The 26928-nt window shown below is 54.6% G+C and overlaps 1 protein-coding gene across 8 annotated transcripts in view; it reads right to left on the reverse strand.

Moving 5' to 3' along the window:
• The window catches only part of AGRN (agrin), a 221549-nt gene that overhangs the window by 91879 nt on the left and 102742 nt on the right, over positions 1-26928 (reverse strand). For 6 of the 8 annotated variants that reach the window (XM_075060219.1, XM_032779973.2, XM_075060215.1 and 3 more), the window contains exons 1-2: positions 14808-16828; positions 12545-12592 (exon numbers count right to left, since the gene is read on the reverse strand). In XM_075060219.1, the coding sequence (XP_074916320.1) occupies positions 12545-12592; positions 14808-14976 (217 nt within the window). In that variant the 5' untranslated portion in view covers positions 14977-16828. Of the gene's footprint in view, positions 1-12544; positions 12593-14807; positions 16829-26928 lie in introns of those variants that run through there. The other 2 variants (XM_075060217.1, XM_075060216.1) reach the window with 1 other exon arrangement.

The following is a 26928-nucleotide window of genomic DNA, read 5'->3' on the forward strand; positions in this document are numbered from 1 at the left end:
CACGGTGTCACAAAGATCGTGGGGTGTCCGTGGGAACACCGCTGTCACTGCTGGTGAACGGCGGCGGGGGGTAGAATGGCCTGAGGAAACACATGAGACAAACCTGGGATGAAGGGACTGGAATCAGTGACTGAAGTGCCAAGTCCAGACTCTGGCACCCTGCAGGCTGGGTTCTCAATCCAACGGTGACAGCCAAACTGTCTCGATTTGGCAGCGGCTGCTCACAGGACCTGCAGCAGTGCCCCCTACTGGAGAGGCCAAGGGCCAGCTGGAGGCAGGGCGGCCTGCTGGAGGGGAACTGGAGTCAGGAGAACTAGGTTCAATTCCTGCCTCCACTAGTGACCGGGTGGTCGACTTCAGCAAGTCACTTCCTCTCTCCACGTCTCTGCTTTCCCTCCCACACTGCGTCCAGCACATCTGTTGGACCGTGAGCGCTTTGGGGCAGGGACTGTATCTCTCCATGAGTCTGTACAGCGCCTAGCACAATAGGGCCCTGCTCTCAGTACAGGTAAGTTTTCCCATGCACCTTCCCATCAGCCAGTCCTCTCCATGCCAGGAGAAGCATCATTTCTCCCAGGCACCCACCCTCTTCTCTCAGCTCCAGACCTCTCCACTCCTCCCCAGCTCACGCCCCATTTGTACTGGAGCCTGTCCCAATTCAGTGCACCAGGGACAGTTTCTGAACTACGTTCAGCATGTGCCATCTGCACCTGCAGCGCTGCAAAGGGATGATGAATGCCGTTAGCATCTGCACGGCTGTTTCCAGCAGAGGGGCCAATACGGTTGTCCTTATGCAGGAAGACAAGTTGCTTGACTTGTTGCTCCCTCAAAGACCCTGGAATGCTGAAATCTGTAACGAAGGCCCAGGCTCAAATCATATAGGGGAAGTAGCCAAGGATCCTACACTGAATCACGCAGCTACAGGATGAAGTAAACTGTCCCACAGGGTCACTAGAGTCAAGTACAAAGCTGCAAGGAAGCTTATTCCAAACCCATTGAGTCTTCTCAGCTTCCACAAGATAGAAGCCAGTGCCAGGCACAAAATGAAGCCAGCAGGAAAACCTCACATAAAAAAACGAAGCAAAGTTCGTTCCAGGTCTGAGCGGATGGTTTGTAGTAACACAACAGTTGGCCACATAAGGACTTGAGAGGAGGATTCCAGCATGCTCCCTGCTCAGCAGAGGCTAGGAACACGCATGGGGGAAGAGAGCACCCAATTTCTTTGACAGTAGCTTTCTGGACACAATTCTCCATGACTATGTGGCCCATAGGACAATCAGCCAGATGGTGGGATAAGTGGAGGGTTTCCAAGGTGGGGTGGGTGACTGCGCTGATATTGCCCGAGCGAGGATCCAGGATCAGACAAGACAAGGCAATACAAGCTTGACAGTTCTCCCATCTTCCCCTTTTCCCTGGATAGTTAAATCTGGCAACATGAAAGTGCATAAATTGATCCTCAAGAGACAGCTAAAACTTCACTGCAAATGGAGAGGGGAAAAAAATACTCTCAAGAGATCAAAAGTGGTGTCTAATAACCACTGCTACTTCCCAAAAGCCGAACAGTAAGATGAGCTATGTTTAGCATCTATTCTCTCTCCAGAGCAACCCTGAACCAGTGCGAACTGGCTGAGCCGAAGCGTGCTCTGCCGCAGCAGAGCTCCTGGGGTGCACAGCAGAGCCAACATCCCAGAACAAGTAACAGGCACGTTTCTACTCCACGAAGCAGCAAGGAATGGCCCTGAGTGGCTGCTGCTGACAGACAGTGCCCTGCCTGCCTCTGGCAGGGGGGCAGCCACATTCTAGGTGCCTAGGAGAGCCATCTCCACCAGCAGCGAGTCCACACCAGGAAAGCCACAAGCAGAGATAATGGAAAGTTATCCAAGTAACAAGTAGCTTTGCCAGTCCTGGACAGGGTCCTTCCACAGTCACCCTGTACCATTTCCATAGCCTGGCAGTGGATTGGTTTCATGTCCTTCTGAAAGGTCCCATTCTGCTTCCATGGGAGTTGTCTACCTTTCTTAGGTGCTTGCAACAGTATCTGAGTGCCCTGGTCTTTAACCCATTTATGCTCACAATACCCTGGTGCAGTAGGAAATTACTAATCTCCCCATTTTCCACACAGGGAACTGAGACACAAAGAGGCTAAGTGACATGTGCAAGGTCGTGCAGGGAGTTTGTGGCAGAGCTAGGAATTGAAACCAAGTCTCTTGACTCCCAGGCTAACACACTAACCACTAAGCCATTCTTCCTCATCTTCTAGCCACTGACTGACAGGATCAGCTACAGGCCCAGGATGGCATCTTATAGTCGTTACCATCCTAACAGACCACTGCCATGGGATTACTGACTTCATCAGTGACCTTCCAGTGGGGTTCATTCTGTCATCTCCTTCTCGGGGGTTATTGAGAAAGAGAGGCGGGGGCCTACTAGGGGAAATCAAACATTCTTCCTCCCGAACCACACTGGTGCTTGTTAGGTTTTCTGTATTCCCTTTCACCTTTCAGGTATTTGTGCTTAGAACAACAGCTCTCTTCTCTCTCCTTCCACCCCCCTTTTCTACAAGCAGAGCTCTCCTAGGATTTCAGCCTATTGCCACAGGAATTATTCACGATTAGAAATCAGCAGAAAGCTGTACGTTTACCACTGTAACATCAGTGCAGGATCCAATAGGCTGGGAAGCAGCCAGGCCCCGCCATGGGAACACAAAGGGTCTTGGGTCACCAAGCAAGTGTAACAACGCAAGCGTCTGATTGACTTTGGAGGGAGTTGCGAGCGCCCATTTCGTCTCAAGATCAAGCCCCTTAGCTGTGGCACAGAAGTGCAATGAAAACGGATCAGTAGGTCAATATGCCCGTCTATATTTTAATAAAGTCTTAGGGAGCTGCAAGGCTGTATGTAATTAAAGGGAGCAGCTGGCAGGGGGTGGGGAGAAAGTTGCTGAAGAACCCAGTATACAAATTTAACCTTGCACAAACAGAAAGGGCCATTTTTTTCTGATGTGAGGTGTGACAAAATTCCTGCCATGCTCTGATTCCCCTGACTTCTCCTCATACCCCCTCGGCCAGGCGTCTCTTCAACTTTCCCAGAAGGAAAGGAAGGACAACTAGCTCTGCCGTGAGAGCTGCAAGGGCCATAGCCAGGGCCTGGCCGCGTGTTAGTTACAGGGCTGCTGCAGAGCGAAACAGACTGAGCCACCCAGAGGAGTTCTGGGGAGGTCACAAACCGAGCGAGAATCCAACATGGTGGGGTTTTAACCAGATGCTAGGCTAGTAGGTTATTAACAGACTGGCAGAAGGTTGGTTCTGGCCTTGTGCTCATTAGCCACTACCTGAGCACCACGGACAGCTTCTGGTCAGAGCCTGAAACCATTACAGGCTTTCTCCAGCATCTTGGGAAAATTACCCCCAGCTTCCCCCAAAGCCTTCAGAATATACACCCACCCAACGCCTGCGACATAAAACAAAGCAAAACACCCACTGCCTGAGCACAGCAACTGACCCTCTGGGAGGCCTCGAAGTTCTAGTCAGTCAAAGAATTTTAGGCGTCAGTGGATTTTGTAGGCATCTCCCTTCCCCCACTGCTTAAGCCCAAAGCTAGTGGCATGAAGGATCTTAGTACCATGCTAGATGATTCCCCACCAGCAGCCTCATCCCGGTTTGACATGACAGCTGGTTTCCACGGCAACGATTCCCCCATAAGGGAGGACGGGGAATTTGGGTAGAGGGAAAACAAGACTCCCTCTGGTCCCCGCTGTGATCCAGCTTGCACACAAATTGCCTTTCATCGCTTACAAGTTGTGAATTGCCAATAGTGATTGCTTAAAGCTCCAGGATGAAGCCTGTGGTCAGCAGCTACACTCCTCTGGCACGCTGGAACACAACAGTGAGGGCTTATCTTCACGTACAGCACTGCGGTTGTGAAGATGCTCCTATGCAGCCCGTTGGTGTAGTTAATCCACCTCCTCGAGAGGCGGTAGTGGTGTCGATGGGTGCAACTCTCCTGTCGGCAGAGTGCTGCCCACACGAGGGGTCAGGTCAGGAGAACTACGTCGCTCAGGGGTGTGGATTTTTCACATCCCTGAGCACTGTCGTTATCCTGATCTAGGCTGCAGTGTAGACCTGGCCTAAGTGTAAAACTCATCTGGGGGTGGGGGAGGACAGGGCTTTCCCCGAGGTCAGTCTGAGGCTGTGCAATGGACTCCCCCAGGAGCGAAGGGCCATCACAACCCCCCCCCCACCTTCCGCTCCAAGTGCATGCTGCATTTCTTTGAGCTGCTTTCTCTAACACAACCCACAACCTTTCGAACACAAGACACTTCTCTGCACATGCTGCTCTACACGTGCTTCTTTTGGGAGAGACTGAGAGACCAAACAACCCGGGACAGATGTGTGGTCCACTGCTCAAAGGCACTCGGACAGGGGTGGTGAGAACGGCAGTACAAGAACCTAGATAGAATAGGAGAGGAAGGCCAGCAAGCCACTCACCTCTTTCTAAATTCACCCATCAGAGAAGCAAAATGAACTGGGACCGCTGTAAAATAGGGAGAACGGTACTGACCTACTTTGCACACCCACACCCCCCCCCTGCTCCAAACAGTTTACAATCTAAAGAGAGAAGACAGAAAGGGAGGTTTATTATCCCCTATTTTACAGATGGGGAACTGAGATCCAGAAAGATTAATTGACTTGCCCAAGGTCACATGGTGTGTCTATGGCAGAGGTGGGAGTTCACTCCAGATCACCCAAGTTCCAGGGCAGAGCCTTCACCACAAACCCATCCTTCCTCTCAGATATTTTTGCCCAGACTTTCTTTTGCAAGACATGAGCAAACTCACTCCACGCCAGCTGCAGGTGCCACATGGACTGTCCGAATAGCCAGCACCACAAAAGGCCAGAGGGAGGAGGACTAAGAACCTTGCATGATTTCTCAGCCAAAGTCAGTTATCCCTCCAATTACATCTCTCTCTCTTTTTTTTTTTTTTTTTATTAAGGCAGTTAAATTAAGCAGTCAGAAAAGCCGCAACTCTCGCCCAGCACTGCTCTGGGTAGGGCAGACAAGACCCAAACCACTGACTCCTTGAGTCTGAAGCCAGGTTTACGCTCAGCCACAAAGTCTATAAGACAGAGAGAACCAAAGCTTCTGCGCAGATGGCTGAGCCTCCGCCCCCTCTCCAACACTTTAGACATTGAACAGATTCTGCCAAGCCAGACAGATAACCCCTTCCGGTTCCTGGGCTCCCAAACTGTTTGCACTGTCAAGTTCCTAGGCAAATTTCCAGGCAATAACTGATAGCAGAGAAAGCCGGGGATGTGTTTGGAAGAAGGGGAAAGAGAGAATGTTTTCTGTCTCTGCTGAAACCCCAAGCAACTGAAGCATAAATGTAATTACATCATGTGTGTGTGTGGGGGGGGGTTCTCTGTAAAGTGAATTTAGCACTGGTGCAAGGCACTGGACTCATGTCCCCACACACTGAGGAACAGTGATTACCAGCACTGTGATTTTTATATTTTTGTTAGTGCGCGGGTGGCAGCACCGTGGGCTTCCCCCACTCAGCACCCAGCTAAGCTGTCTCTGCCTGGCATTGGAGGCGTCCCCATCTAGGGAAGCAAGACAAGCTCTTTCACCATCACTCAGCGCAGGCCCAGCGAGGATGAGGCAGAGAAAGAAAACAACTGCTGATTCTTTGGGGGGAGGAGCGGAGAATATTTTGCAATACAACCCTGGCACTAACCAGATTCTAAATACATAGCACCACCGCCTTCCATCCCCGCCGGTATCCACCAGCGATGCTGCGCGCATGTAGCTAGATGGGGGCAGACTACGATGCAGAACAAAACAGGCTGGATTTCCACCCCAGGGCGCAGAGGCTAAGGGGAAAAGGAACGGTCAACAGTCAGCAATGCAGCCGAGGCCACAGCGATGCTCTTGGCTACCAGGATCCAGTCAGGATCCTCAGCACAGCACTGCATGCAGGAGAGAGAGCCCCACCGGCCAGTCAGAGCCAAACGGTCAGATTTATGGCTCTTTGGGATTTAATCGGCTAACTGATTCTCAATGCAAAAGAGAAAAGCCGCTTGCAAAGCAAACACCGCCACCACCACCCCCTCCGCCCAGCCAGCCACTGCTCTGCAAAGCCTGTATTTATGGGGCTGCCAGGCCAGAGAAAGTAGTTTTTCCAATATTTAATTTATCAAATAGCTCGTCTCCTCGTGCATTGTGGTCGGTTTTATGGGTCTATAAACAGGCGCTTAGCGCACTGCCTGGGCCCTGTGGGGGAGGGACCCGCCAGGCTCCAGCCACCCTCATCAAACCAGCGGGAGATTGAATGGCCAGATCTGCAGCCTCCTTCTCTTTCAACAGCTCCCAAAGCCATCAGCAGCACTGGCGTCCATCCCCGAGCCCTGGTGAATAACTGGGAGGGTTCCCCTGTGGGCTGGAAACACCCCAGGGGACAGCACGCTGGTCAGAGGCACATTAGGACTGAGAGCAGTGGGGGATGGTCTCCCTCTCCCAGCAGGAGTGGAGGAGACAGTGACGTAGCCTCAGGGTTTAGGAGCAGGCCAGGGGCTTCCCAAGAGCAGCAGCTCAGCACACATGCTTGATCCAGGATGCCACTGAGCTCGGCTGTCTTCACCCTGGGGAAAGGAGCAGCGACTGCCCCCCAGGGTTCAGCCTGGGCTCCGAGGATATCCAGGGGAAGGAGCAAATACTGATGATAGGCCCTTACGTTGCACCTCACATCCTGAGCGGCCCCCTTGGAGAGAGATTGGAGAAATGAAGGCACAGAGGTCGAGGGAGTCGCCCAAGGCCGTAGGGGCTAGATCAGAACTCCCAGGTCTGGGCTAAGTGAAGCAGAGCGAAGGCCATTTACCCTTTCCCCATGCCTGGGCAGTTGCGAGCTATTCCTTGCCACACGTAGGGGGAAAGATGGGATCTGATGTCACAGGTGCCAGGCCAGATTCTGGGCTTCCCATGAGAGCATGAGGTGGGGGGAGGAGGGGAGCTGAATGCTGGCTGCACTCCCCGCTCTGACATCACCAGAGCTTCGGTTGTGGAGCGTGGGGAAGGGAAGTCAACACAAGAGGAAAGAAGGGGGGAAATGTCCCCCGATGCCATCTGTCCCAGAGTAGGGCACTGCAGGTCTGATTAGCACCTGGCTAACAGAGCAATAGGAGGAATCAGACAGACTCATAAGACAGCCCAGGACTTACCCCAAGGGTATTTAATTAGCAGCCATGTGCAGCCGATGGATTGAGTTGCATACAGCGCCGAGCACACTGTACGCCCTTCAAAAACCTGGCAAGCCATAAAGCATCCTGGGCTCAGGTTGCCATGGTCCCCAAGCAGGAGCTGGGTGGTGCCACAAAGTCACCTTCCATCCCTTCCCTCTCTGGAGAGCTGGGCTCAGACTTGTTGCAAGTCACTCGTGAAATGAGTTGGGTGGCCTCACAAAGCCGGAGAGCATGCCATGCTTGGCACTGTTCGCCAGGGCCTGGGATCAGAAGGACCTGCCAGAGGACAGGAGGGAGCTGCGGGGACACAGTGGGGAGGAGACCCGGGAAGGAGGTATCTGAAGGGGTGAAGCACATTGACGGGGCTGTGAGGGACTGCAGTGCACTAGAGATACTGGCACCACACCCATCTGCATTTAGCCCCTCATTCCCATGACCACTGACGTTCCCGCAGAGGGATACGTGCTCCGTGGCCCTTCCGAACAGCAGAGCGTGCCCAGCACGGGGGACAAGAGAGGTCTATTTGAACTTCCCACCACACAGGCAGAAATCGCTCGCCCCACGCGTGACGAGAATTGCTTTGCGTCACCCCTGCTGTTGTCTCTAACATGCTGCCGGCTGGGTCATCCGCGCTCCATGCAGGTCTTACTCGCAATTACCCAAGTGGAGACAGGTTCCAGAAACTCAGCAGAGCAGCCCCTGGTGGGAGGATGAGATGGAGAGGGGCGGGGAAGAAATCTCAGGCTTGGCCTAATCCATCAGCCAACTGCCTCGTCCCATATATTCCACCCGACTGGCCAGAAATGCCACTCCCCTTCCCCCCCACACCCCTTCCCTGCTTTAAAAGGGGGACAGTTCCCTTTGCCCAGTTACAACAGCTCCATTACACACACACACCAGTTACCAACTCTAGAAATGGATGCTAAAAATGACTGCCACGTTCCAGCCACAAGCACTGCAAAAAGACCCTGTAACGCTCACCATCGATGTCACTCGAGGGGCCGATGTGAAAGCCAGCTCGCTCTCTCACATACACCCCTCTGTGCCACACCTGTCAACAAAATCCCTCCAGAACATTTCTGCTTCCAGAGGCTGACACACAACCACCCTTTAGCTCCCATATTCAGACAAGCCGTTCCACCCCTCCCCAGCCTTCTGAAAAAAAGGGAGCTGCATTAGACAAGTGAGACTCTATGGGACAGATCCGCAGCTGGCGGAAGTGGGCACAGCTCTTCTGGCTTTGGTGGAACCACGCAGGATTTCAACCAGCTGAGCGCTATGGCAAAGATCGACAGGGTTCCCACCTGTCCAACAGCAGGGACAATGGCAGGGTTCCGTATCTGGGAGAGAGAACAGCGTGAGTCACCCCAGTTTGGGGGAAGGGAGATGTCGCTCCATAAATCAGTCTGTGGTCGAGGAGTTTTCTAGGGTAGAGACTTGTTCTTTTAAAAATCTCCAGCTTATTGCTAATAAATGACACCTTTGCGCTCGTCAAACACTCCTCTTCCAGTGGCTTCTCACAGCTGGTGGAGGCCTCACAGGAAGGGCAGACTGGGAACCCCCTGGACACTCAGTCTTACCCTCAATTTCAAAAAGATTCTTGGGGCTGGGGACAGGGGGGAACCTCTGGTTTTCCTGTATGTGTTTTGGAATTTTCAGAGGAAGGCCCAGTTTTATTCTCTCATCCTAGCCCCACAACACTGGGCACGTGTGGTTGGGTGGGTGGGCATCACCCCACCATGGAGCTTAAAAGGCAGTTTCATTCTCCAGCCATTCCCTGCAGAGAGGAACCCAAATTCCAAACCTTGGGTCCAAAATTTGGAGCCAGCTTCCTCCAAGAATCCAGGGTTTCAGCTCAGCCCACCTTGCTTCATGCTTTTTAATGAACCATCATAACCACAAAGTCTTTCAGAAGAAATATGGACTCTTGTTAACCTCAGTTATGCAAAGAGAAGATGGAAAAAATTCACGCATCCCACTGGACCAGACAGACGTGACATGATAGAAATTGTTCCATCGGAGCATCTTATTGAGAAGATTAATGACACAAACGGAGTTTTAACGCGATACGGTCGTTTCCCTTATCTAAAAAGAAACACAGACATGTACCGGAGCGGGATGTGATGCAATGGGAGATTGTGAGGGAGGCGGCATCGGGAGGATAAGCTCAGCTTTCCAGGATTTTGGTTTGCTGCTTCTCTATAATATAGTCTCACGTCTAGCTGGGTATCACTGTTTGAAAATCCAGATACTACATTTGAAAAATAAACCTAACCCAACCCAAAACAGTGTTAGGGCTTCAGGATGAAAATATAGAACCACATATCCCCAGCTGGTGTAAATGGGAGTAAACTCCCTGGAGTCAACAGAGCGATGCAGATTTGCAAGAGCTGAGATCTGGCCCAGAATGTAAAGCAGGAACAACCCAGAAGAGCGGCACTCTGTGTGAAGCAGAGTTGGAGAAAAAGCAATTGACAGCGCCTGCCGGTTGCTATGCGCTCTGTCAGTGCTGCACATATTCGCAGCGCTCTGACAAGGTACCCCACCCAGGAGTGCCTGCCTGCTGACTGATGTCATCACCACCCCACACAATCAACTGCTGCCCGAGAACAATGAACATGACATCACTACTTCTGTGTCCCAATTTTGTGGTAGTGAGGGGAGCTGGGAAGGGCCCAAACTCTCGTATAAAAGAGAAAGATTCCGTCCCCCTTCCCGCAGTGTCTTTCAATAGCTAGCAAGTTGTGAGAACAGGGAGTGGGAGGGGGTAAGCGGTTTAAAGTTACAAATGGAAGAGGCCCCCCCACAATTAAAGGTAGGACAAATGCAACTACATGGCCAAGTTACAGTAGGAGTGTCTCTCTAGCTTCATTCTTCTATAGCTACCAGTCCCATAGTACCCGAGCCCGACCAGCCCTTTAACTGGATTAGGAGACCCAGGTATGGCCCAGGCGACTCTACAAACGAGAGCCCCCATCCTGCAAAGATTTGCGCACGTGCTTTACTTTAAGCACAGGCGGAATCCCATGGACATTGACGGACTACAGCTGAGCTGAAAAATTAAGCTTGCACACAAGTCTTCGCAGGATGGGGGCCTATGCAGATGAGGGGTGACTGATGCCACCGGGTTCCCTGACGCAGTCCTGTACACACAGGGCCGGGGAGTTGATCTTGTAAAGAAATCTGCAGTCCTCTTTCTCCACGCTGCACCCCAAAGCGCCACAGTGGAGCGGGAGGCGCTCCAGATTTTTATCAGACGCATTTGAAACGTTTTAGGCGCGCAGAGAGGGCCCTCTTTAGGCGTAAACCGTGCGCATTTCCACCTCCTGACGGGGGACTCAGTGGAATGTGTCAGCTGCATGGGCTGGGTTATTAATATTACAGAGCCCTGAGATGGGAGATACACCTACGTTCCTTTTTATTTTTGAATTACACGTCTTCTTGAGTCCAATTATAGATTAATGACATTTTATCTGGCATCTGTTTCTCTCCCATCTTCCTCTCCGCCCTGAGAAAGCAAGTGAGAGACAGAGAAACTAACATGCTATAATCGGCTGCATTTTTAGATGGGGTTATCTGTGCATTCAACCAGTGAAACATGGATAAGGTGATTGCACAGAGTGTAGGGAGAAAATGAGGCCTTTTTTCTACCAGGGAAATAACACTGGGCTCTGGGGAAGGGGAACTCCACTGAGGCAAGGAGAGTTAAGATAAAGGGATAGCGGGGAATCCAGGAGCAGAAAGTCTTCTGGCTCCATCAGGGAGGCAAATAACCCCAGGGAAGGGGAGAGTGTTAGGGTCGACATTTCTAAGCATCCAGCTGGCTCGCTGTCAAGAAAGACATTTATGACCATGGCAGTAAAAGGTACCCGATGCCCAGCTGCAAACCAGTTTCCATTTTGCCTCTCATGCCAGGAGGATATTCAAAGGGCTGTGCCAGCTGCAGTCAAAGCCTGACAGATTTTGTGCAGTGTTAGTATAGCAGTACCAGCAGAGAGCTCAAAGGTGCGATGGGCCATGGTGACTCAACTTCCCCAGTGTCTCCAAGACCTGGAGCCTTTCCCAAACTAGCCTGTATGTCCTAGGGATGTGGCTTTACCAACAAAGTTAAAGAACAGCTCAAACCTTCACCCTAGGCTTGGCTGCTTCAAAGGTTCCTCCTTTCTGGACTGTTCAGCCCACACCCTATGTCCCCTCTCTCTCCAAAAGCACCTCTCACCTCTTATATCCAGAAAAGGCACTGAGCCATCTGCCTCAGTGAGTCTGCAGAACCCACTAAACCCTTTCCCAGTTTCAGAGAAGCACTGCCTGCCTGTTACCCATGCCTACGGGGGGAGCAATGGGCCAAGGTTTGTGGCACATTGGCAGGAGGGAAGCTTGTACAGCTGCTGCCTATGCTGTGGTTAAGCAGAGGCCTTCAGTCTCTGGTCCTTTTGCCAGCAAAGACTTGAGAAAAAAGGATTTTTGTAAAGATGTTAAACCAAGAGCTTGGATTATTCTGCTTCTTGGGCAAGTTCTTGGGTTGTTCCTTTCCGAAGCCTCAGAACTTGTGAGCTTAATGATACACTGATGAGACAATAGAGATCACGAGGGGGAGAATTGCTCCCACTCCTCCTGCACACTAACCCATCACCTCCTTGAAAAGGGGCTTTCCCTGGCCATCCTGCCTGGAAGTTTCTGCATCATGTGCCCAGGGCACCTCCTCCCCCACCCCCTCTTACTTTTCTGCAAACCAGCCACTTAGCTCTATGTGACTTTCCCACCCCGGTACCAATGCCCAACGCACCTTGGGGACAACTGCATTATGGCCATGGAATTAGTACTTCTTCCCCTATAAACTGAGTAAGATCCCACCTCTGGTCCCCTCCATCCTATCCGACTAAATGGCCTAGCTGGGTTTTCCAAGCAGAGCAGGTTTAAAGATCTGTCCGCGGCAGTTTTAGATGGGTTTGTGCCACCTCTTCTCAGGAATGGGTGTCAGAGAAAAGGAGCCACGTGGTGTTGCGTCTTTCCAGAAACAAGAGCAGACAAAGCCACTCTGCTCCCTCTGAGGCAGGCAGAGAAATGGTGGGGGGCAAGGGAGCCCAGCCGGCTCAGGCTGCAAGAGGGAAGGGAGGGAGCGTGCACATGTAAACCAGCGATTTAGCTCAGGGGAGAAAGAGAAGTGAGCTAGGCTGAGAAATAGATCACTGGGTCAGGGAGGCACTTCTCCACGAGGCAGCTGGAGGAAGCAGAAGAGGCTCAAGTGATTTGCTTTCAAGTGTATCCCAAGTGTCGAAAAATCATGCGTCAGGAAGCGATCCTGTACTTACCATCCTGCGGCATTGGCAGCGGCGGGGGGAAATAGTTACCGGGCTTGTCTGCAAAGAAACAAACACAGGGAAGATCAGTGACTCCTCCAGCACTGGCACAACCCTCCCTCCTCTCCGCAAAGCACTATCCATGATTACAGGATGGTATTCAAAACTTCTCTAGGGTCCTTCACCCAAGGATCTCATAGCTGAAGCCTCACATCTGCCCCTTGGGAGGTAGTCCCAGACAGGTTAAGTGACTGCCCCCAGGTGACAGACAAGCCAGTTGTGATCAGGAGGAGAATCCAGGAGTTCTGGCTTTTGCTGTTGAATTGTGGATCCCCAAACATTTTCACGAGGCTCATTTGACTTCAGACCTGATGATTCAGAGAGTTTCCTACAGAGCCGACCCTCCATGCCCGGCGACACCTACGAACCCGGAGCAGGCATTGCGGACTGGGGCTGCATGTCAAACCCGGCTCTGGCAAAGTCTTCCCACAGTTCGGGGAGATTTTTTCTTGTTGTCTTGGGCAATTACGTGTCATTTCATCAAGGCCGCCCTGCTCAGCTGGGATGCAAATCAAACTATTTATTACCTATCGCCCAAGAGCCTCCCAAGACACCAATTCATCAAGGCATTCAAGTTGATCAGCAACACGATTTTGAGAGCAACAGCCGCGCATGCAAGAAGGAGGCGTGGCAGGGTGGTGGTGGTGATAGGGGAAATAGTACGACAAAGGGATAGCCTGGGCCGTAGGGACATGCAAGATGCAGACCACGTGACTGAAAGGATCTAGGGACTGAAGGATCCTACAGAATTACAAACCAAGCCATGGGGAGAGAAGCCTAGTAAGTTACAAGCCCTCCTCTGAAAATAAATCAGAACCTGATGGACGGAGGGGGCTTCTCCAACGTGCGTTTTGCTAGCTCAGCAGCCTGCTCCCTTCATCCCTGCCTATCGTATTTCCCCATAGAAAACATCTTCACCTCCAGCTCCCGAATTATGGTGGAGCAATCTAGTTACCCGCATCTTTCACAAGTAACTTGCCCAAGTCAGAAAACGAGACTAAGGCAGAGGTAAAAATTGACCCCGGGTCTCCCGAGGGCCAATTCAGTGCCGTAGCCACCAGACCGTCCTTCTGGGCCAGCTGTAGCACTAGAAACACTGTCTGGACCCTGCTCCGTACAATGCTGCTTTTTAGCTGCTGTCACAATGCCCTAACCGCACTCCAGTGGGAGGAGGCAGCATTTCCAGATGATTTCCCGGCCTCCTCATCTCCCACGTGCTCTCGCAGCAAGCATTTGAGACCCAGAGAAGTTTTCTGGCCAAGGGTACGGCAGAGGAACACTTGCTCTGAAGGCTTCAGAGGAAAGCTGCAGCCTGATGGATTTCTCCTCCCCGCACTGTGTAACCAAGCCTGGTACCAAGGAGATACTGGCAGGGGTGTTAGACAACTGTGCCGAGAGATGCTCTGAGTGGACTTGGCAGAATGACTGAGTGGCCTGTATGTGCCACTAGCCCAGACTCTCGTGTCAGTCACCACCTCAACCACTCACTGCCCAGAGCCAGCAGGATCAGCTCCCAGGGGAGGCCTATGCCTCCTTGCGCTCACACTGATTCTTGCTGACCTCTCAAGGAGGGAAAGGGAAGAGAACAGGGATCCTGGAGTCACTGCCCATCAGGCACAGCCCACCCCAATGAAATGCACGGAACAGCAGAGAGAGGGTGATGGAGAGCAGGGGATTAAGTGTCTTGCCTAAGGCCAGCCAGTGGCAGAGGCAGTCATTGGGTATGGAGCTCACAGAAGCTCCTGGCTCCCAGCCCTGTGCTCAGACCACACCTCCCTTCACACATAGCCCTGGCAGAACCGCAGATCGTTTGTAGCTGCCTCTCTCCTGCCTTCTAACAGCTGTTCCAACAGTTTCTCCTGTGCCTGGACTGAAGGGACCCAGGCAGAAGGAAATGCAGCCCCCGCTCGGGAAGGGGAGCCTGCAGTGCTGGGGTGGGGAAGCACGGGCCAAACAAACCACACTCCGGTTTTCTCCTTCAACAGCTGGCCTGGGCTTGGGCAGCAGCTCTTGGGAGACAGAGTGAAGGAGGGGCCAGGACTGAAAAGGAGCAAGGATCAACACCCGGGTGGCTATTGGGATCTAGGCTTAGACTGGGAAGGACAATTAGGAGTCAAACAGGCTGTCCTGATTTAAAGCCCCTGCCCCCACCCCCTCATATCTCCTCTCCTCCTCCCCAACCCACCACGGAAACTCGATGCCCTGGGACACCTACAGTTATTGAGGAAAAGCAGCACAGCAAACCCCAGGGTGGAGGTGGCCAGGAGGATGAGGCAGATGTTGCATGGGATCATGAAATAGCGCACCACCAGAGAGACCTTGTGTTGGTACATCCGGTCCCGCTCCAAGGTGCCGGGTGCCATGGGGTACTGGCAGGCCGTCATGCCGCTGCTGGTATGGGCCCAGCCTTCCGCTGGCACATCTGAGGCAGAGGGGACCCAGCAGGGGTGAAGGAGGACCCCCCTTCCTCTTCCAGAGCTGCAGGGAGCTACGTTTTTCCAGGGATTCCCATCCTCTGGCTGGCATGTATGGACGGGGCGGGCTTGGCTCACTTGCAGGTGGAAGAGTTTACAGCCACACACTCCATCCCTACGGCCTGCGCAGTACAGCAGGTGTTAGGACCCAGGGCTTGATCTGGAGCCCGAGGGGCCAGTCAGGTAAAACTCCGGAAAGCCTCGCCCTGTCTCAGCTCCACAAATCCCCTTGGAGCCAGAGGTTGCAGGTGAGCACTCGAGGATCACCATTAACAAACAAAGCAAACAACTCCCAGGGACACAGAGGATCAAAGACCTCCCAGCTTCTGAGCCCCAACCTGCCAGGGGCTAATGCTGAGGGAAGAAATTCCGGACGTCTCACTAGGTCATCCGCCCAGCTGCAGGAGCTCTGGTTCTAGAGACAGGGACCTGCCCCCAGAAGGGGGACAACTTGTCATGGACACACAAGCAGGATGCCTCCGTACAGAAGAAAGGTCCCTATTTCGGCAGAGGTATGGCTGCTCCAGATGGGTGCGGCCACCCCGTTAGTGCCCAAGTTCAGGTGCTGGTTGGGTCTCACTGCTGGACTGCTGAGCTCCTTTGGTCCGTGTGTCTGACTGTAAACCCTAGACGGACCCACACATGCTAGTCTCTGCCCCCCAAGCTGAGACCTGCTGGCCAAACACAGGGGGCTTAATTAGCAGTTTGCCCACGTTCCAGCCCAGGGCAGCTCTCTTGCCACACTCCCCTCTTCAAAGTGATGCCAAAGTCCATCCCCGCTCAGCTCCGGCATCCTAGACAGCTGCTGGTGAGCGGCTCTCCTCTTCCGCCCCTGCAGCGGCCAGCTCCTTCGCACCCCTCCACTGAGCTGGGACTTCGGGAGGGGGCCCAGGCTTCGTTTCCCCTCTTTCCTGTGCCACCTGCTCTCAGAGCCTGCCTGCAGAGAGCACAGCGACCTGACACCACCACGCCAGCTGGGACGGGCCAGCTCCCGTCCTCACGCCGCTCGGACATGCCCGTCCTGCCAGGAGAGATCCCGATTCCTCACTGAGTCAGGCATCAAGGGACGCACACCCGAACAGTAACTGAGCCACCAGCAGCGGCAGCTTGGGTGGGTGGGTGGGAAGGAGCGGAGCTTAGAGACCTAATTCCAGAGCCCGGGGGGGCTCTCTCGCACAGCAGAAGGTTTGTGTAGCCCCAAACAAAAAGCAACTGTGTTATTTCCCTCGTGCTCCACGCACCCAACTTGCTTTATCCACGGCCAGCGCCTCGCTGGGGTTGATGGGTGGGGCGGAGGGGAAGAAGGCAGAGAGCATGTTATTGTTCAGTGTCCCTCTCCGTCCTGGGCTTTGCACTGACTCCATGCACCCCCATTGCGATTCCTCAGTGCGAGCTCGCAGGGCGTCCCTGGGAAAGCTCCGGCGAATGCCCAGCGACCCTTCGCAACACCGTCAAACCGCCACCTAACAGGAGACCAGTGCAGGGAACCGAGAAGGGAGGCGGGGAAGGAAAGCTGGCTCCAGGACCAGCAGCCAGCCAGCACGGAGAGAAGCCAACTCAAACAAAGGCGAGGAGGCTTGGGGGAATTCTCTGCCCTGGCTCCTCGGGGGAGTTCTTCGCAGGCGAGAGAACAAAGGGAAACAGAGAGGGGGCCCTTTGCACCTCAGCTCGGCTGCTTTCCCCCCCACCCCACGGCTCCGGAGCCACAGCCACCTGTGCGCAGCTCTGCGCTCCTTGGAAATGTGGGGCTGAGCCGGGATCGACCAGGAGCTGCTGGGATATTCCGCTCACTTCTGTCTCTCCTCCCGAGAGCATGAAAAGCAGACACCCCCCCCCCCTTTCCATTTGAGCACTAAAGATGTGGAGAGGGGCGGAGACTGCACTGTCAAAACTCATTATGCCTCCCCCTGAGCAGCGTGCTCCTGCCCCCTTCGCCCCCTCCAATCCCGCTGGAGGGGTGTGGGGAACGGGAAGCCTCCCCCACTGTGTGGGGAGGGGAGGGGCCCTGCTCCCCCTTCGTGGCCTGAGACCTCGGAGGAGGGAAGCTTTCAAGACACAAGAGCACTAGCAGAACAGACCAGCTGGCCCTGCGAGGGTTCACACGGTATGAATAAAAGCACCAGCCCCTTTGGGCCCCACCGAGGGAGATTTCTGAAGAGCGGGGTAAGGCCAACGCTCCACGTCCTGGCCTCAGCTCACAGCTAGACTAGCGCTGAGGAATTCAGAGCCCGATCCCAAGCCCTGCAAAAAGCAAATGAGGCTCCCCCATGGTGGCCAGTGCGCTCGGGATCAGGCCCGCTAAGTTGTGGGGGGGGGTCGTAAAGACTGTTGTTATCAAGCGGGTAAGAGGCTTCCCCACAGTTCCATAGGGCCCTGGCTGGAGATGAGAGCCAGAGCAAGCACCCAGGGTCCTGGCAGGCATGGTGGACTGAGAGGGCGGGGGGCAGCAGAGGAGACAGACAGTGACATTTCCACAGACTAGCTGTGCCTCCGGGGATTTTCATGCATCTCCATGTCGCCATCGCCCCTTGGCAAGACCTGACAGAGCTGTCATGGCCTGAGCGCCAGCACCAAGCATAGTCCTGACACATTAGACACCAGAAAGCAGCCCAGGGACGAGCCGCGCTTTGGGCCAGAGGGGAGTCAGGACCAAGAGCCCAACGCCATCGGTGAAGTGCCAAGGACGGGAGCAGAAGGGAAAAAAGAGAGTCCCCCAGGCCCCGGAGCAAGACGGCCCCAGCTTTGGCCGAGGCCCACAAAAGAGGCATGTGTCCTAAAAACAACGCAGGCCAGATGCAGTAGGGGCGAGCCGATGCCCATTGAAGTCAATGAACCGGTTCCCATTGATTTCACCCTCCCTTGGCAACACTGCGCCCGTCAAGTCGAGCGCCAGCCCCTGATGGAGGGCAGCAGCAGCACAGTGCTGGTATTACACACTCTCTGCCACCATCAATACCATGTATCCGGAGCGTCCGGACCTGCCACAGTGCTAATTCCAGCCCACAAAGCTTCTCGTCAGGCTGAAATAGATTCTTGGGGGTGTGGTGAAGTCACCCCACACACAGAAGGCGCCCCGGCGCTCTGACCCTTTGCAATGCAGCTGGGGAGGCAGGAGGCAGCCATGAATACAGGCACTTGGGGTCAGGTGGCAGCGCGCTGTCCTCATGCCACAGCTCAACTGATGCTCTGCCGACGCGGGAGATGTTCCGCGCTTCAGGCTCCACGCAGGGAGGAAGGGAGAGATATGGAGATACCCCCTGCCACGCTGGCAATTGCCGTCTGCTTATCCTGGATCCCATGCTGATTGTGCTGGGGGAGGTGTGCATGGGGGGTGCTTATTGCAGATACAAAGCGCGGGGGAGGGGGGGCAGGGAGGAAGAGCTGGCTGTTGTCAGACATGGAGGCCTCTGCAAAGGCAGCTTCTGAAATACGTTCCAGCATCTCCAGCTTGATTCGCTTTCCATCAGGCAGCTGTCAAAGCCAGGGAAACCAGATAGCTTCTCCTCTGCAGCTGCCAGCCTGTGCCATGGCCCACTCCATGAGGGAGCAACGCTGCCCCAGCTGAGCCGTCCACGACCCCCACCAGATCTCCACTCAGGAAGCCGTCCCGAAAGCCGGGCTATTTTTAGTGGAGCAGCCTTGGCAGAGCCCAGGAATGAGGGGGTGCCTGAGCCCCAAGCTTCCTCTGCGGAGACGCCTGGCTGGTTAGTCACCACAACTTCAGCCTCCCAACAGCCTGAAAGGGAGGCAGTGCGTCGTCCTCCAACTCCAGCCTGCCTCTCCGGGGCTGACCCCCTGGTCACTTGGGTGGTTTATCCAGGGTGAGGGCCACACCTGTCATGCACAAGAACGAGCAGATTCCAACCCCCCTGTTCTTCAGTGCCCAGCCGGCAGCCAGAGGAGACTAAGCAGCTCCCTGCAGGTGGCACACACTCGGGCCTGGAGGTCAGGGAGGAGGCAGGCAGAGAAAGTTAAGCTACAGCTGTGAGCAGCTCAGCAACTGCCTTAAACCCACAGACCAACCCTAGTCGGCTCAGTGGTTTCCAGGATTCAGCTGTGCTGGGGACAGGAGACCGAGGTCTCCCCACTTCTCCCCTGGTGGCTGCTCCTTCCACGTGCTCAGGGCAGGCCTCAGCCCTAGCCCCCCGATGCTGCGACGCATAAGAGCCAAGCTGCACACTGCACAGCCCCTCCATCCTGGCTCCGAACAGTAAGGACAAACCCCCAGCAAAAGGCAAACAGGATTAGCTGCGTCCCTCTGCCCGGCCCCCTAATGCAGGGATCGATCCTGCTGCCTCAGCGCACGCTGGGAACCAGCGGCAGGTACCCAGCAGGGCCACGGGAAGGCTCCAAGGACCCAGCAGAACTCCCAGCAGGAAGCCCCTTGGAACGAAAGTGCGCCAAGGACAGTGAGCGAGATGGGAAATGAGCAGGCTGGGAACCAGTCCCCTGCCTGTGTGGAGAGCAGCAGCCAAAAGCGTGCTCCCGAAGGAGGCAGGGGTTACAGGGGCACCTGTGTCCTGACAACTGGGCTGAGACTCACCCCTTCAACTCACTCCAGACAGCGTAAGAGGAGCCTTTGCCACCTGCTCTGCCTTGCCACGCACGCTCTGGCCTGAGGGATGGGGTAGAGTCCAGTACCCTGCATCTCCTATTCCCTCTCCCCCCCCCCTCTCCCCGAGGGGTATCAGATATCCCAATCTTATAGGGACAGTCCCAATTTTGGGTGCTTTTTCTTATATAGGCATCTATTACCCCCCACCCCGTTCCAATTTTTTACATGTGCTAATCTGGTCACCCTAGAACCCCCTGCCCCCCACCAAGTGTGCTTCAGAAGCATTAAGGCCTTTCTAGTGCTTTAATTCTCTGTTCAGCTCAGGTCCGTGACCCTTGACTCTAGGCAACCCACCCTTGGAATTCTTGGGGACCCAGACTGAAACCCAAGCACTTCCCAAAGCTGGTGGTTAAACACACCAGGCTTCTGGGTCCTACCCCAGCCCTGCTCCAGGCTCCCGGCTGTAACTTCAGGCAAGTCCAACCTCTGCAAAGTGGGGAAAGAACAGGCCTTCCACTCTGCCCAGGGGGGATTGCATGGCTGGGAGTATAATACTGGAAGGCCTGTGAGAGCCTAGGGGGGAAGGGGCACAGGAGTGCAGTGTATTGTTCTGGGATGCAAGCAGCAATCACTGGCACTCGCGGCATGAGGAGGCTGTCTCCCATGCTGCCAGCACACCTCGGATTGCAGAGGTCAATCCGACAGGCTAAATCCAAAGGCTTGGCTGCAAATACAAACAGTTTAAGCAGCAAGCAAGCCCTTTGCATAGCTTTCTTTGCATGTTTCCATATGCACATCAGGCACACCACATTCCTTCCTTTCTTCCAAGATTTCCAAGGGCTCTGTCCCTGCAAGCCTTTCGGGGGCCACTTTTGGGGGCAGAACCACGCCGGAGCCACCTTAGCTCCCTGGAAGCACAGGTTCCAATCCCAGCACCTGAGCTCAGCGCTTCCTCCTTGGGGAAGTGGGGGGGAGGGTGAATTAATACAGTTGACCCCAGGCAGGGGGCCTCTAGAGTGGTTATACATCCCATTGTGTATGTGTCAGTTTCCCTCTGTGTACAGGCCGAAGTCTCAGCCTCAATTCCCCGTTGCTGTGTGAATCAAAGAATATGACCTCATGAGGTCATCTAGTCCAACCCCCTGCTCAAAGCAGGACCAATCCCCAACTAAATCATCCCAGCCAGGGCTTTGTCAAGCCAGGCCTTAAAAACCTCTAAAGAAGGAGATTCCATCGCCTCCCTAGGGAACCCATTCCAGTGCTGGTCACCCATCTCCTTTGCTGCTGCCCTCCACACAGAGGTGGCTGCATTTCTGCGCAGTTACACAGATATAGTCATTCATAAATTACAGGATCCTTTCGTATCAAGGATGCGCTCTCGAGGAAAAGCGCTCTCCCTGCCCAGCCCCCTCTGCTGGTCTTCCCTAGAACCTGCACTTGGAGTTTTCCATTATGCTCCTCCTGCTCCAACACCCGAGCGTAGGGGGGACCGAGCAGAAAAGATGAGCAGAAATGAAAGACAAAAAAAGCAATATTGCTCTGTCATATTCCGAGCCGTTAGCTTGGGGTCGTGCGGCAGAAAAACAGTCAGGGAGATCCTGCCAGGCAGCCCAGATGCTGCACAGAGCTTTCCAAACTCTGAACAGCCGTTTGCAACTAAGGGGTGGGAATAGGAGCTGAGTGCCCCTCCCCGTCCCCCATCAAGAATTGGCTTTCTGCGAGGACAGTTTGCAACAGACCAGTGCATCCCCCTAGGAGAGAAGGCTTGCTAGGATTATGGGGACTCTAAATCCATCCTGCCCCAGACTTTGGGAGCAGGGGCGAGAACCCCCATCCTCCTGACACACTTTGTGAGGTCACAGTGTGAGATTGCCCCCGCAGACTGCTCCTGCTCTACTCCCAGCCAGCATCAGACTCTTGGGAGGAGGCTGCAGGGCATCCTGGCAGCGGTAGGTCAGTTAGCCCCACTGGTATCTAGCAGCCAGCAGGGAATGAGCCCACCAGAGACTCTGATGCGGCTGGGTTGGGGACAGCAGAACAGCGTTCGGCTGAGGGCTATTTAGAAGCAAGGAATCAAAAGGGCACACTTGGGACCTGCTGGGAGATAATGCTGCAGCCGCTCACTCTGGCCTTGGTCTCTTCCCCCCCGACATCGCCCCTCCAGCAATGAAAGGGCCCCAATCGTTCGTACGTCAGGAGAGGGCCAGGCATCCAAATGGGACCACTGTACGCTCAGAGGGGTAGGGAGAAGTGTGGGCTGCTCTGCCCCAGCCCTCCCCTCACATGGGAGAGGCTCCGGGAGGGAAGGGAAGAGCTGAAGGGTATTTCAGCCCAGGGAACACCCCCAATTTCTGTGGGCAGAACCCAATGAGAAGGGGCCAGGATGAAAGGTCCCAAAAAGGGCAACCCCGGGGGAGCAGGATACACACACATCCACTGCCATTCTTAAACTGCCACACAGATGTTCCTCTCCGCTGCATTGTTTCAGGCTAATCTTACACGACGCCTCTCCCCGTGGTATCCAGCCACCTGCCTCACGCACCTCCACATCCCCAATATCCACAGTACCCATCACCATGGTATCCAGCCACCTGCCTCACGCACCTTCCCCTCCTCATCCCCAGGCCCCCTCACCGTTGTATCCAGCCACCTGCCTCACGTACCCCCACATCCGCAATATCCACAGTGCCCATCACCATGGTATCCAGCCACCTGCCTCACGCACCCCCACATCCCCAAAATCCACAGTACCCATCACCATGGTATCCAGCCACCTGCCTCACGCACTCTCCCCTCCTCATCCCCAGTCCCCCTCACCGTGGTATCCAGCCAGCTGCCTCACACACCCCCACATCCCCAATACCCACAGTGCCCATCACCATGGTATCCAGCCTCACGCACCCTCCCCTCCTCATCCCAAACTCCCACAGTGCCCCTCACCTGCCTAATGCACCCCCACGTCCCCAGTCCCCACAGTACCCCGCACCGTGATATCCAGCCTCCTGTCTCACACACTCATCCCTAACACCCACAGTGTCTGTCACTGTGGTATCCATCCACCTGCCTCATGTCATCTACCTCAAAATCCCCCCCAAAGGGGTTGCATCTTTCACCTGTGCCCCATGCCAAGTGACCTTCCCCACCCTGGTTCCAGCCCCCAGCAAAGATTCGGAGAGTCTCGCTGCTGCGGCTGCCCTGGGAGAACTCAAACCCCACTGAAGCAGGGTGATGGCAGGGCCAATTTAATGCCATCAGGCACAGCTGCCATTGGTTCATTATGGAGAACAAAATATTAACCCTGGAGTGCTTCCCCTCCCCTCCCCCCCAGCTTTCTAAACCGGCATCTTTAATTCATTAAGGCCTCTGTGTGGTCGCTGGCCCTTTTAAAGCCCAGCACGCCTAATGGGTTTATTTCTAAGCACTCCCAGCAAGGATTTAACAGCTGCTGCCAATGGGCCAGAAACAGGGTGAGGGTGGAACTGCCCATGTCTTATTCTCCTGCTTCTGTGACTCAGGCTCTGCAGGCGCCAGGAACTTCTCCTGGCTCTGCGGTGGCCACAGCTGCATCCCAGTGCCTACAGGAGATGTGCCGCGGGCAGCTATGGAGCTCGCCTAGGGGCAGGGCGTGGGATGAGTCCTGCTCCTTACAACCCACACCACCTGTGGGGTGGGGAAGAAGGTGTGGGGATGAGAGGTATTTGCCGCCTACTCCTGTCTCCAAGCTTTCTGATGTGATGGCCCCAAGGCAGGACAATGGAAGGGACAGATAATTAAACATTCAAGTTCTCACTGGCCTGATCAAGGGACCGCATGGCTGCCAAGGGCTGGGGGGCAGAGATAGCCCCCTTTTCCCAGGAACAGCATGTCTGGGGAGCCCCCAGCGTCCATGAGGAGGAAAGAGGAATGGTTTTAATGCCACAGCTGACCAAAGTAAAGTGGCCTTTCACAGCTGAGGATGGTAGAACCAGCCCCTAGATACTTCAGCATGGGCTCCTCTGCACCAAGCTGGATTCCCGTGGGAGAGGGATCCTCCAGTGGTGCTCAGATCCAGTGGCAATAGGTGCCATACAGGACCCAAACCCAGTAGGACAGGACCCTCCCCCATCCAGGCACGCAGCTCTGTGTTCACCTCAAGGGTCCATCATGCAGCATCCCCATCCCATCCATGAATCATATCTATACTGGGGGAGGGGGATTGACAGACTCTGCAGGTCCCTGTGGGGCACCTGTCCTGCCACAATCCCCTTAGGGGAGTGGTTTATTTGGGAGGTGGCCAATCCCCATTCCCCCCCGCCCTCTTCTCCCTGGCCAGAATGACAGCGGAGAGCAACCTCAGCAGAGACTCGGATATCAATGGCACTTTGGAGTCTGAATGACAGCTGCCAATCTCCTCCCTCTGAGGCAGAGCCAGAGGCCCTGCAGAAAGCAGCAGCCCAGCTCCCAAAGCTGCCTGGTGCCCGCTTGCTACCTAGCTGCACTCTCTAATCCAGTTTGGCAGTGGGGTAATTGGTATTTGACAGCACCCCGTGGCTACGGTGCCAGTTGCAGCATCCTCTGGGGAACCCGTTTAAAGGGTTAACAGCAGCTCCCCCACTCAGCACCCCCTCATGTGTTTTTACAGGCTAATTATCAGCATTAGGAAGAAAAGCAGGGGAGGGGGAGGAGACTGGGGGTTTTAATGATTTCATTTAACACTTGGCAGGACCCAGCTTGCTTCCTTCTGAGCAGCGCCTGGAAGTAAAGAGCCTTTTGAACCTGGCACTGGGGAGGGGAGAGTGTGAGCACGCTGGGGAGGGGGCACCGGAGTGGGGGCCCGAAGCCCTGGAAAGCCAAGCTGGCATGCATGTTGGGAGCAGAAGAGAGTGCTAATGAAGGCCTCTTCTAATTAACAGCCACACCAGGGGGGCTCAGCGTGAGGCTGCTCCTGAGACCAGGGGTTTTTCCTGCTTAATGACTTCGTATCCAGATGAACACACTGAAGCAACACAGGGAGAGCTCAGCTTGTTTGCTGCCTTTTGGGTGGATCTGGGGCAGGAGCAAGGCAGACGGTGGGACCTACGCTTGGGACCTACGCTTGGCCAGCAGCACCGCTCAGAGAGAGGGAGGAGGGGGTGGCTCATGGGGAGGGGAGATACAGATTTCATAGCCAGAGCAGCTGCCTTCCCCCCTCTTTCTGATGGGAGACAGGGAAAGGCAAGGGGTGCCATGGGCACAGATCTCTGCTCATGCAGGCGACAGCACTGTGGGGCCTGGGCGAAGGCATGGACTCTCCTTCTGCACTGCTTGAACATTCTCATAAATCCGAGAGCACCTATGAAAGCTGCTCCAGCTGGGCCCACTGGTGCCTGCCCATTCCCAAAGGGAGATATCTGGCGGGTAGTGGGGGGAGCCATAGATGGAAGCTACCTCCCCTCCCCAATAAGAATGGCAGTACTATGTCAGACCAAGGGTCCATCTAGCCCAGTAGCCTGTCTTCCAACAGTGGCCAACGCTAGGTGCCCCAGAGGGAATGAACAGAGCAGGTAATCATCCAGTGATCCATCCCCTGTCGCCCATTCCCAGCTTCTGGCAAGCAGAGGCTAGGGACACCATCCCTGCCCATCCTGGCTAATAGCCATTGATGGACCTATCCATGAACTTATCTAGATCTTTTTTGACCTCTATTATAGCCTTGGTCTTCACAACATCCTCTGGCAAAGAGTTCCACCCATGGCTTTACACTGCCAACGCTCTGGGGCAGAGGGGTGATGGGGTAGTCATCTCCAGAGCCTGCCAGTATCAAAGGACTCTAAATTACAAAGCTGCCCCTTCCACCTCAGTCCTACCAGGCCGCCTTGGGGAAGGGATGGAGTGAAGGGGCCCAGCCCAATCTGCTCATGGTCTTGTTGTGGGAAAGTGGCAACTCGGCCAGGCCGATCCAGCGCTGGAGCGAGGCTCTGAACTAGGACAGGCTGCTGGACGTCAGGGTGGACAGCACTGCTCCATGGCTAGCTTCAGGCTCCAGCTCGGTTAGTGCTCCCACACCATACTCGATGTGGTTATCCTGCACACAGCCCTGCCACATCTGAGCTGCTTATGTGATCAGTGCACAGCAGAAAGCTCTCCTGGTGCCCTGAGAAGGCTGGACCACTTGCCAAGCATGTGCCAGCAAGACTCCCCCCTTGCTTAGAACCCTGTCCTGTCATTCGCTGTGACCACTAGGACACACAGCCATCTCCCCATCGGATAGGAGCGACCTGCAATTGCCAGTACCCATGTCATCCCCGCACAGTGCTGAGTAGAGAGCAGAGCAGAATGGGGCACTGACTCGGGCTAGGCCCTGCCCTGGGAGTAGGAGCCACTGGATATAACAGGAGTATTTGTGGCACCGTACAGACTAACAAATTTATTTGAGCACAAGTTTTCATGGGCTACAGCCCACTTCATCGGATGTGTAGAACGGAACATATAGTGAGAAGATATATATACACATGCATAAAGAGAACATGAAAAGATGGGAGTTGCCCACTCTAAGAGGCTAATTAATTAAGATGAGCTATTAGCAGGAGAAGAAAAACTTTTGTAGTGATAATCAAGATAGCCCATTTGAGACAGTTTGACAAGAAGGTGTGAGAACTTATCTTAGCAGCTAAATATTATGGGGTACTACAAACATGGTGCTACACAGGACCTCCACTACAGCTGGACACACACACACACACACAAAATTTTGCTGCATCCTTGCTGTTCTTTACCCTGAGCACAAGGCTCTCACGGAGTCAGGTTTTGCGAACAATACAGACTAAGCATTTTCTGTCCTTGTGGTGGCTTTGGCCACATGTGGGGAGGTCTGACCTGGGGGCACTGACCCTTTGCCATCTCCTACCCCTGAGCGTGCTAGTCCCAGACTCACAGACCAATGGTTTGGGGCCTGTCCCTGCCCCACAGAGAAGGAACAGCTGACTCTGGGCCTCCAGGCTACAACCTCAGTGAGCCTGGCTAGACTCGGTCTCGTACCCTGTGCCAGAGCCTAGCCAGATGGAGCGCACTGCAGGGCGAAGCAGGGGCTGGGATCGGCACAGGTGGAGATGCAGCAATGGGAGTGGAGGGAGAGAGGGCTACAGGCTAGGCAACCCCCTCCAGGTTTGCAAAGATTCCCCGCACGTTCCGCTGACCCTCTCCATGCAACAGCCAATGCTCTGGGCTTTAACAAGAGACCAGGGCAGGTCTCTCTGTAGAGGCACCGACGCCAAGCACTACCCCTGCGATTTATAGCAGGAGCCAACTCCATGGCAATCGGTGGTGGAGGGGGATCATTCCAAACCAGA

Source organism: Chelonoidis abingdonii, chromosome 23 (genome assembly GCF_003597395.2).
Source record: "Chelonoidis abingdonii isolate Lonesome George chromosome 23, CheloAbing_2.0, whole genome shotgun sequence".
Lineage (NCBI taxonomy): Eukaryota > Metazoa > Chordata > Testudines > Testudinidae > Chelonoidis > Chelonoidis abingdonii.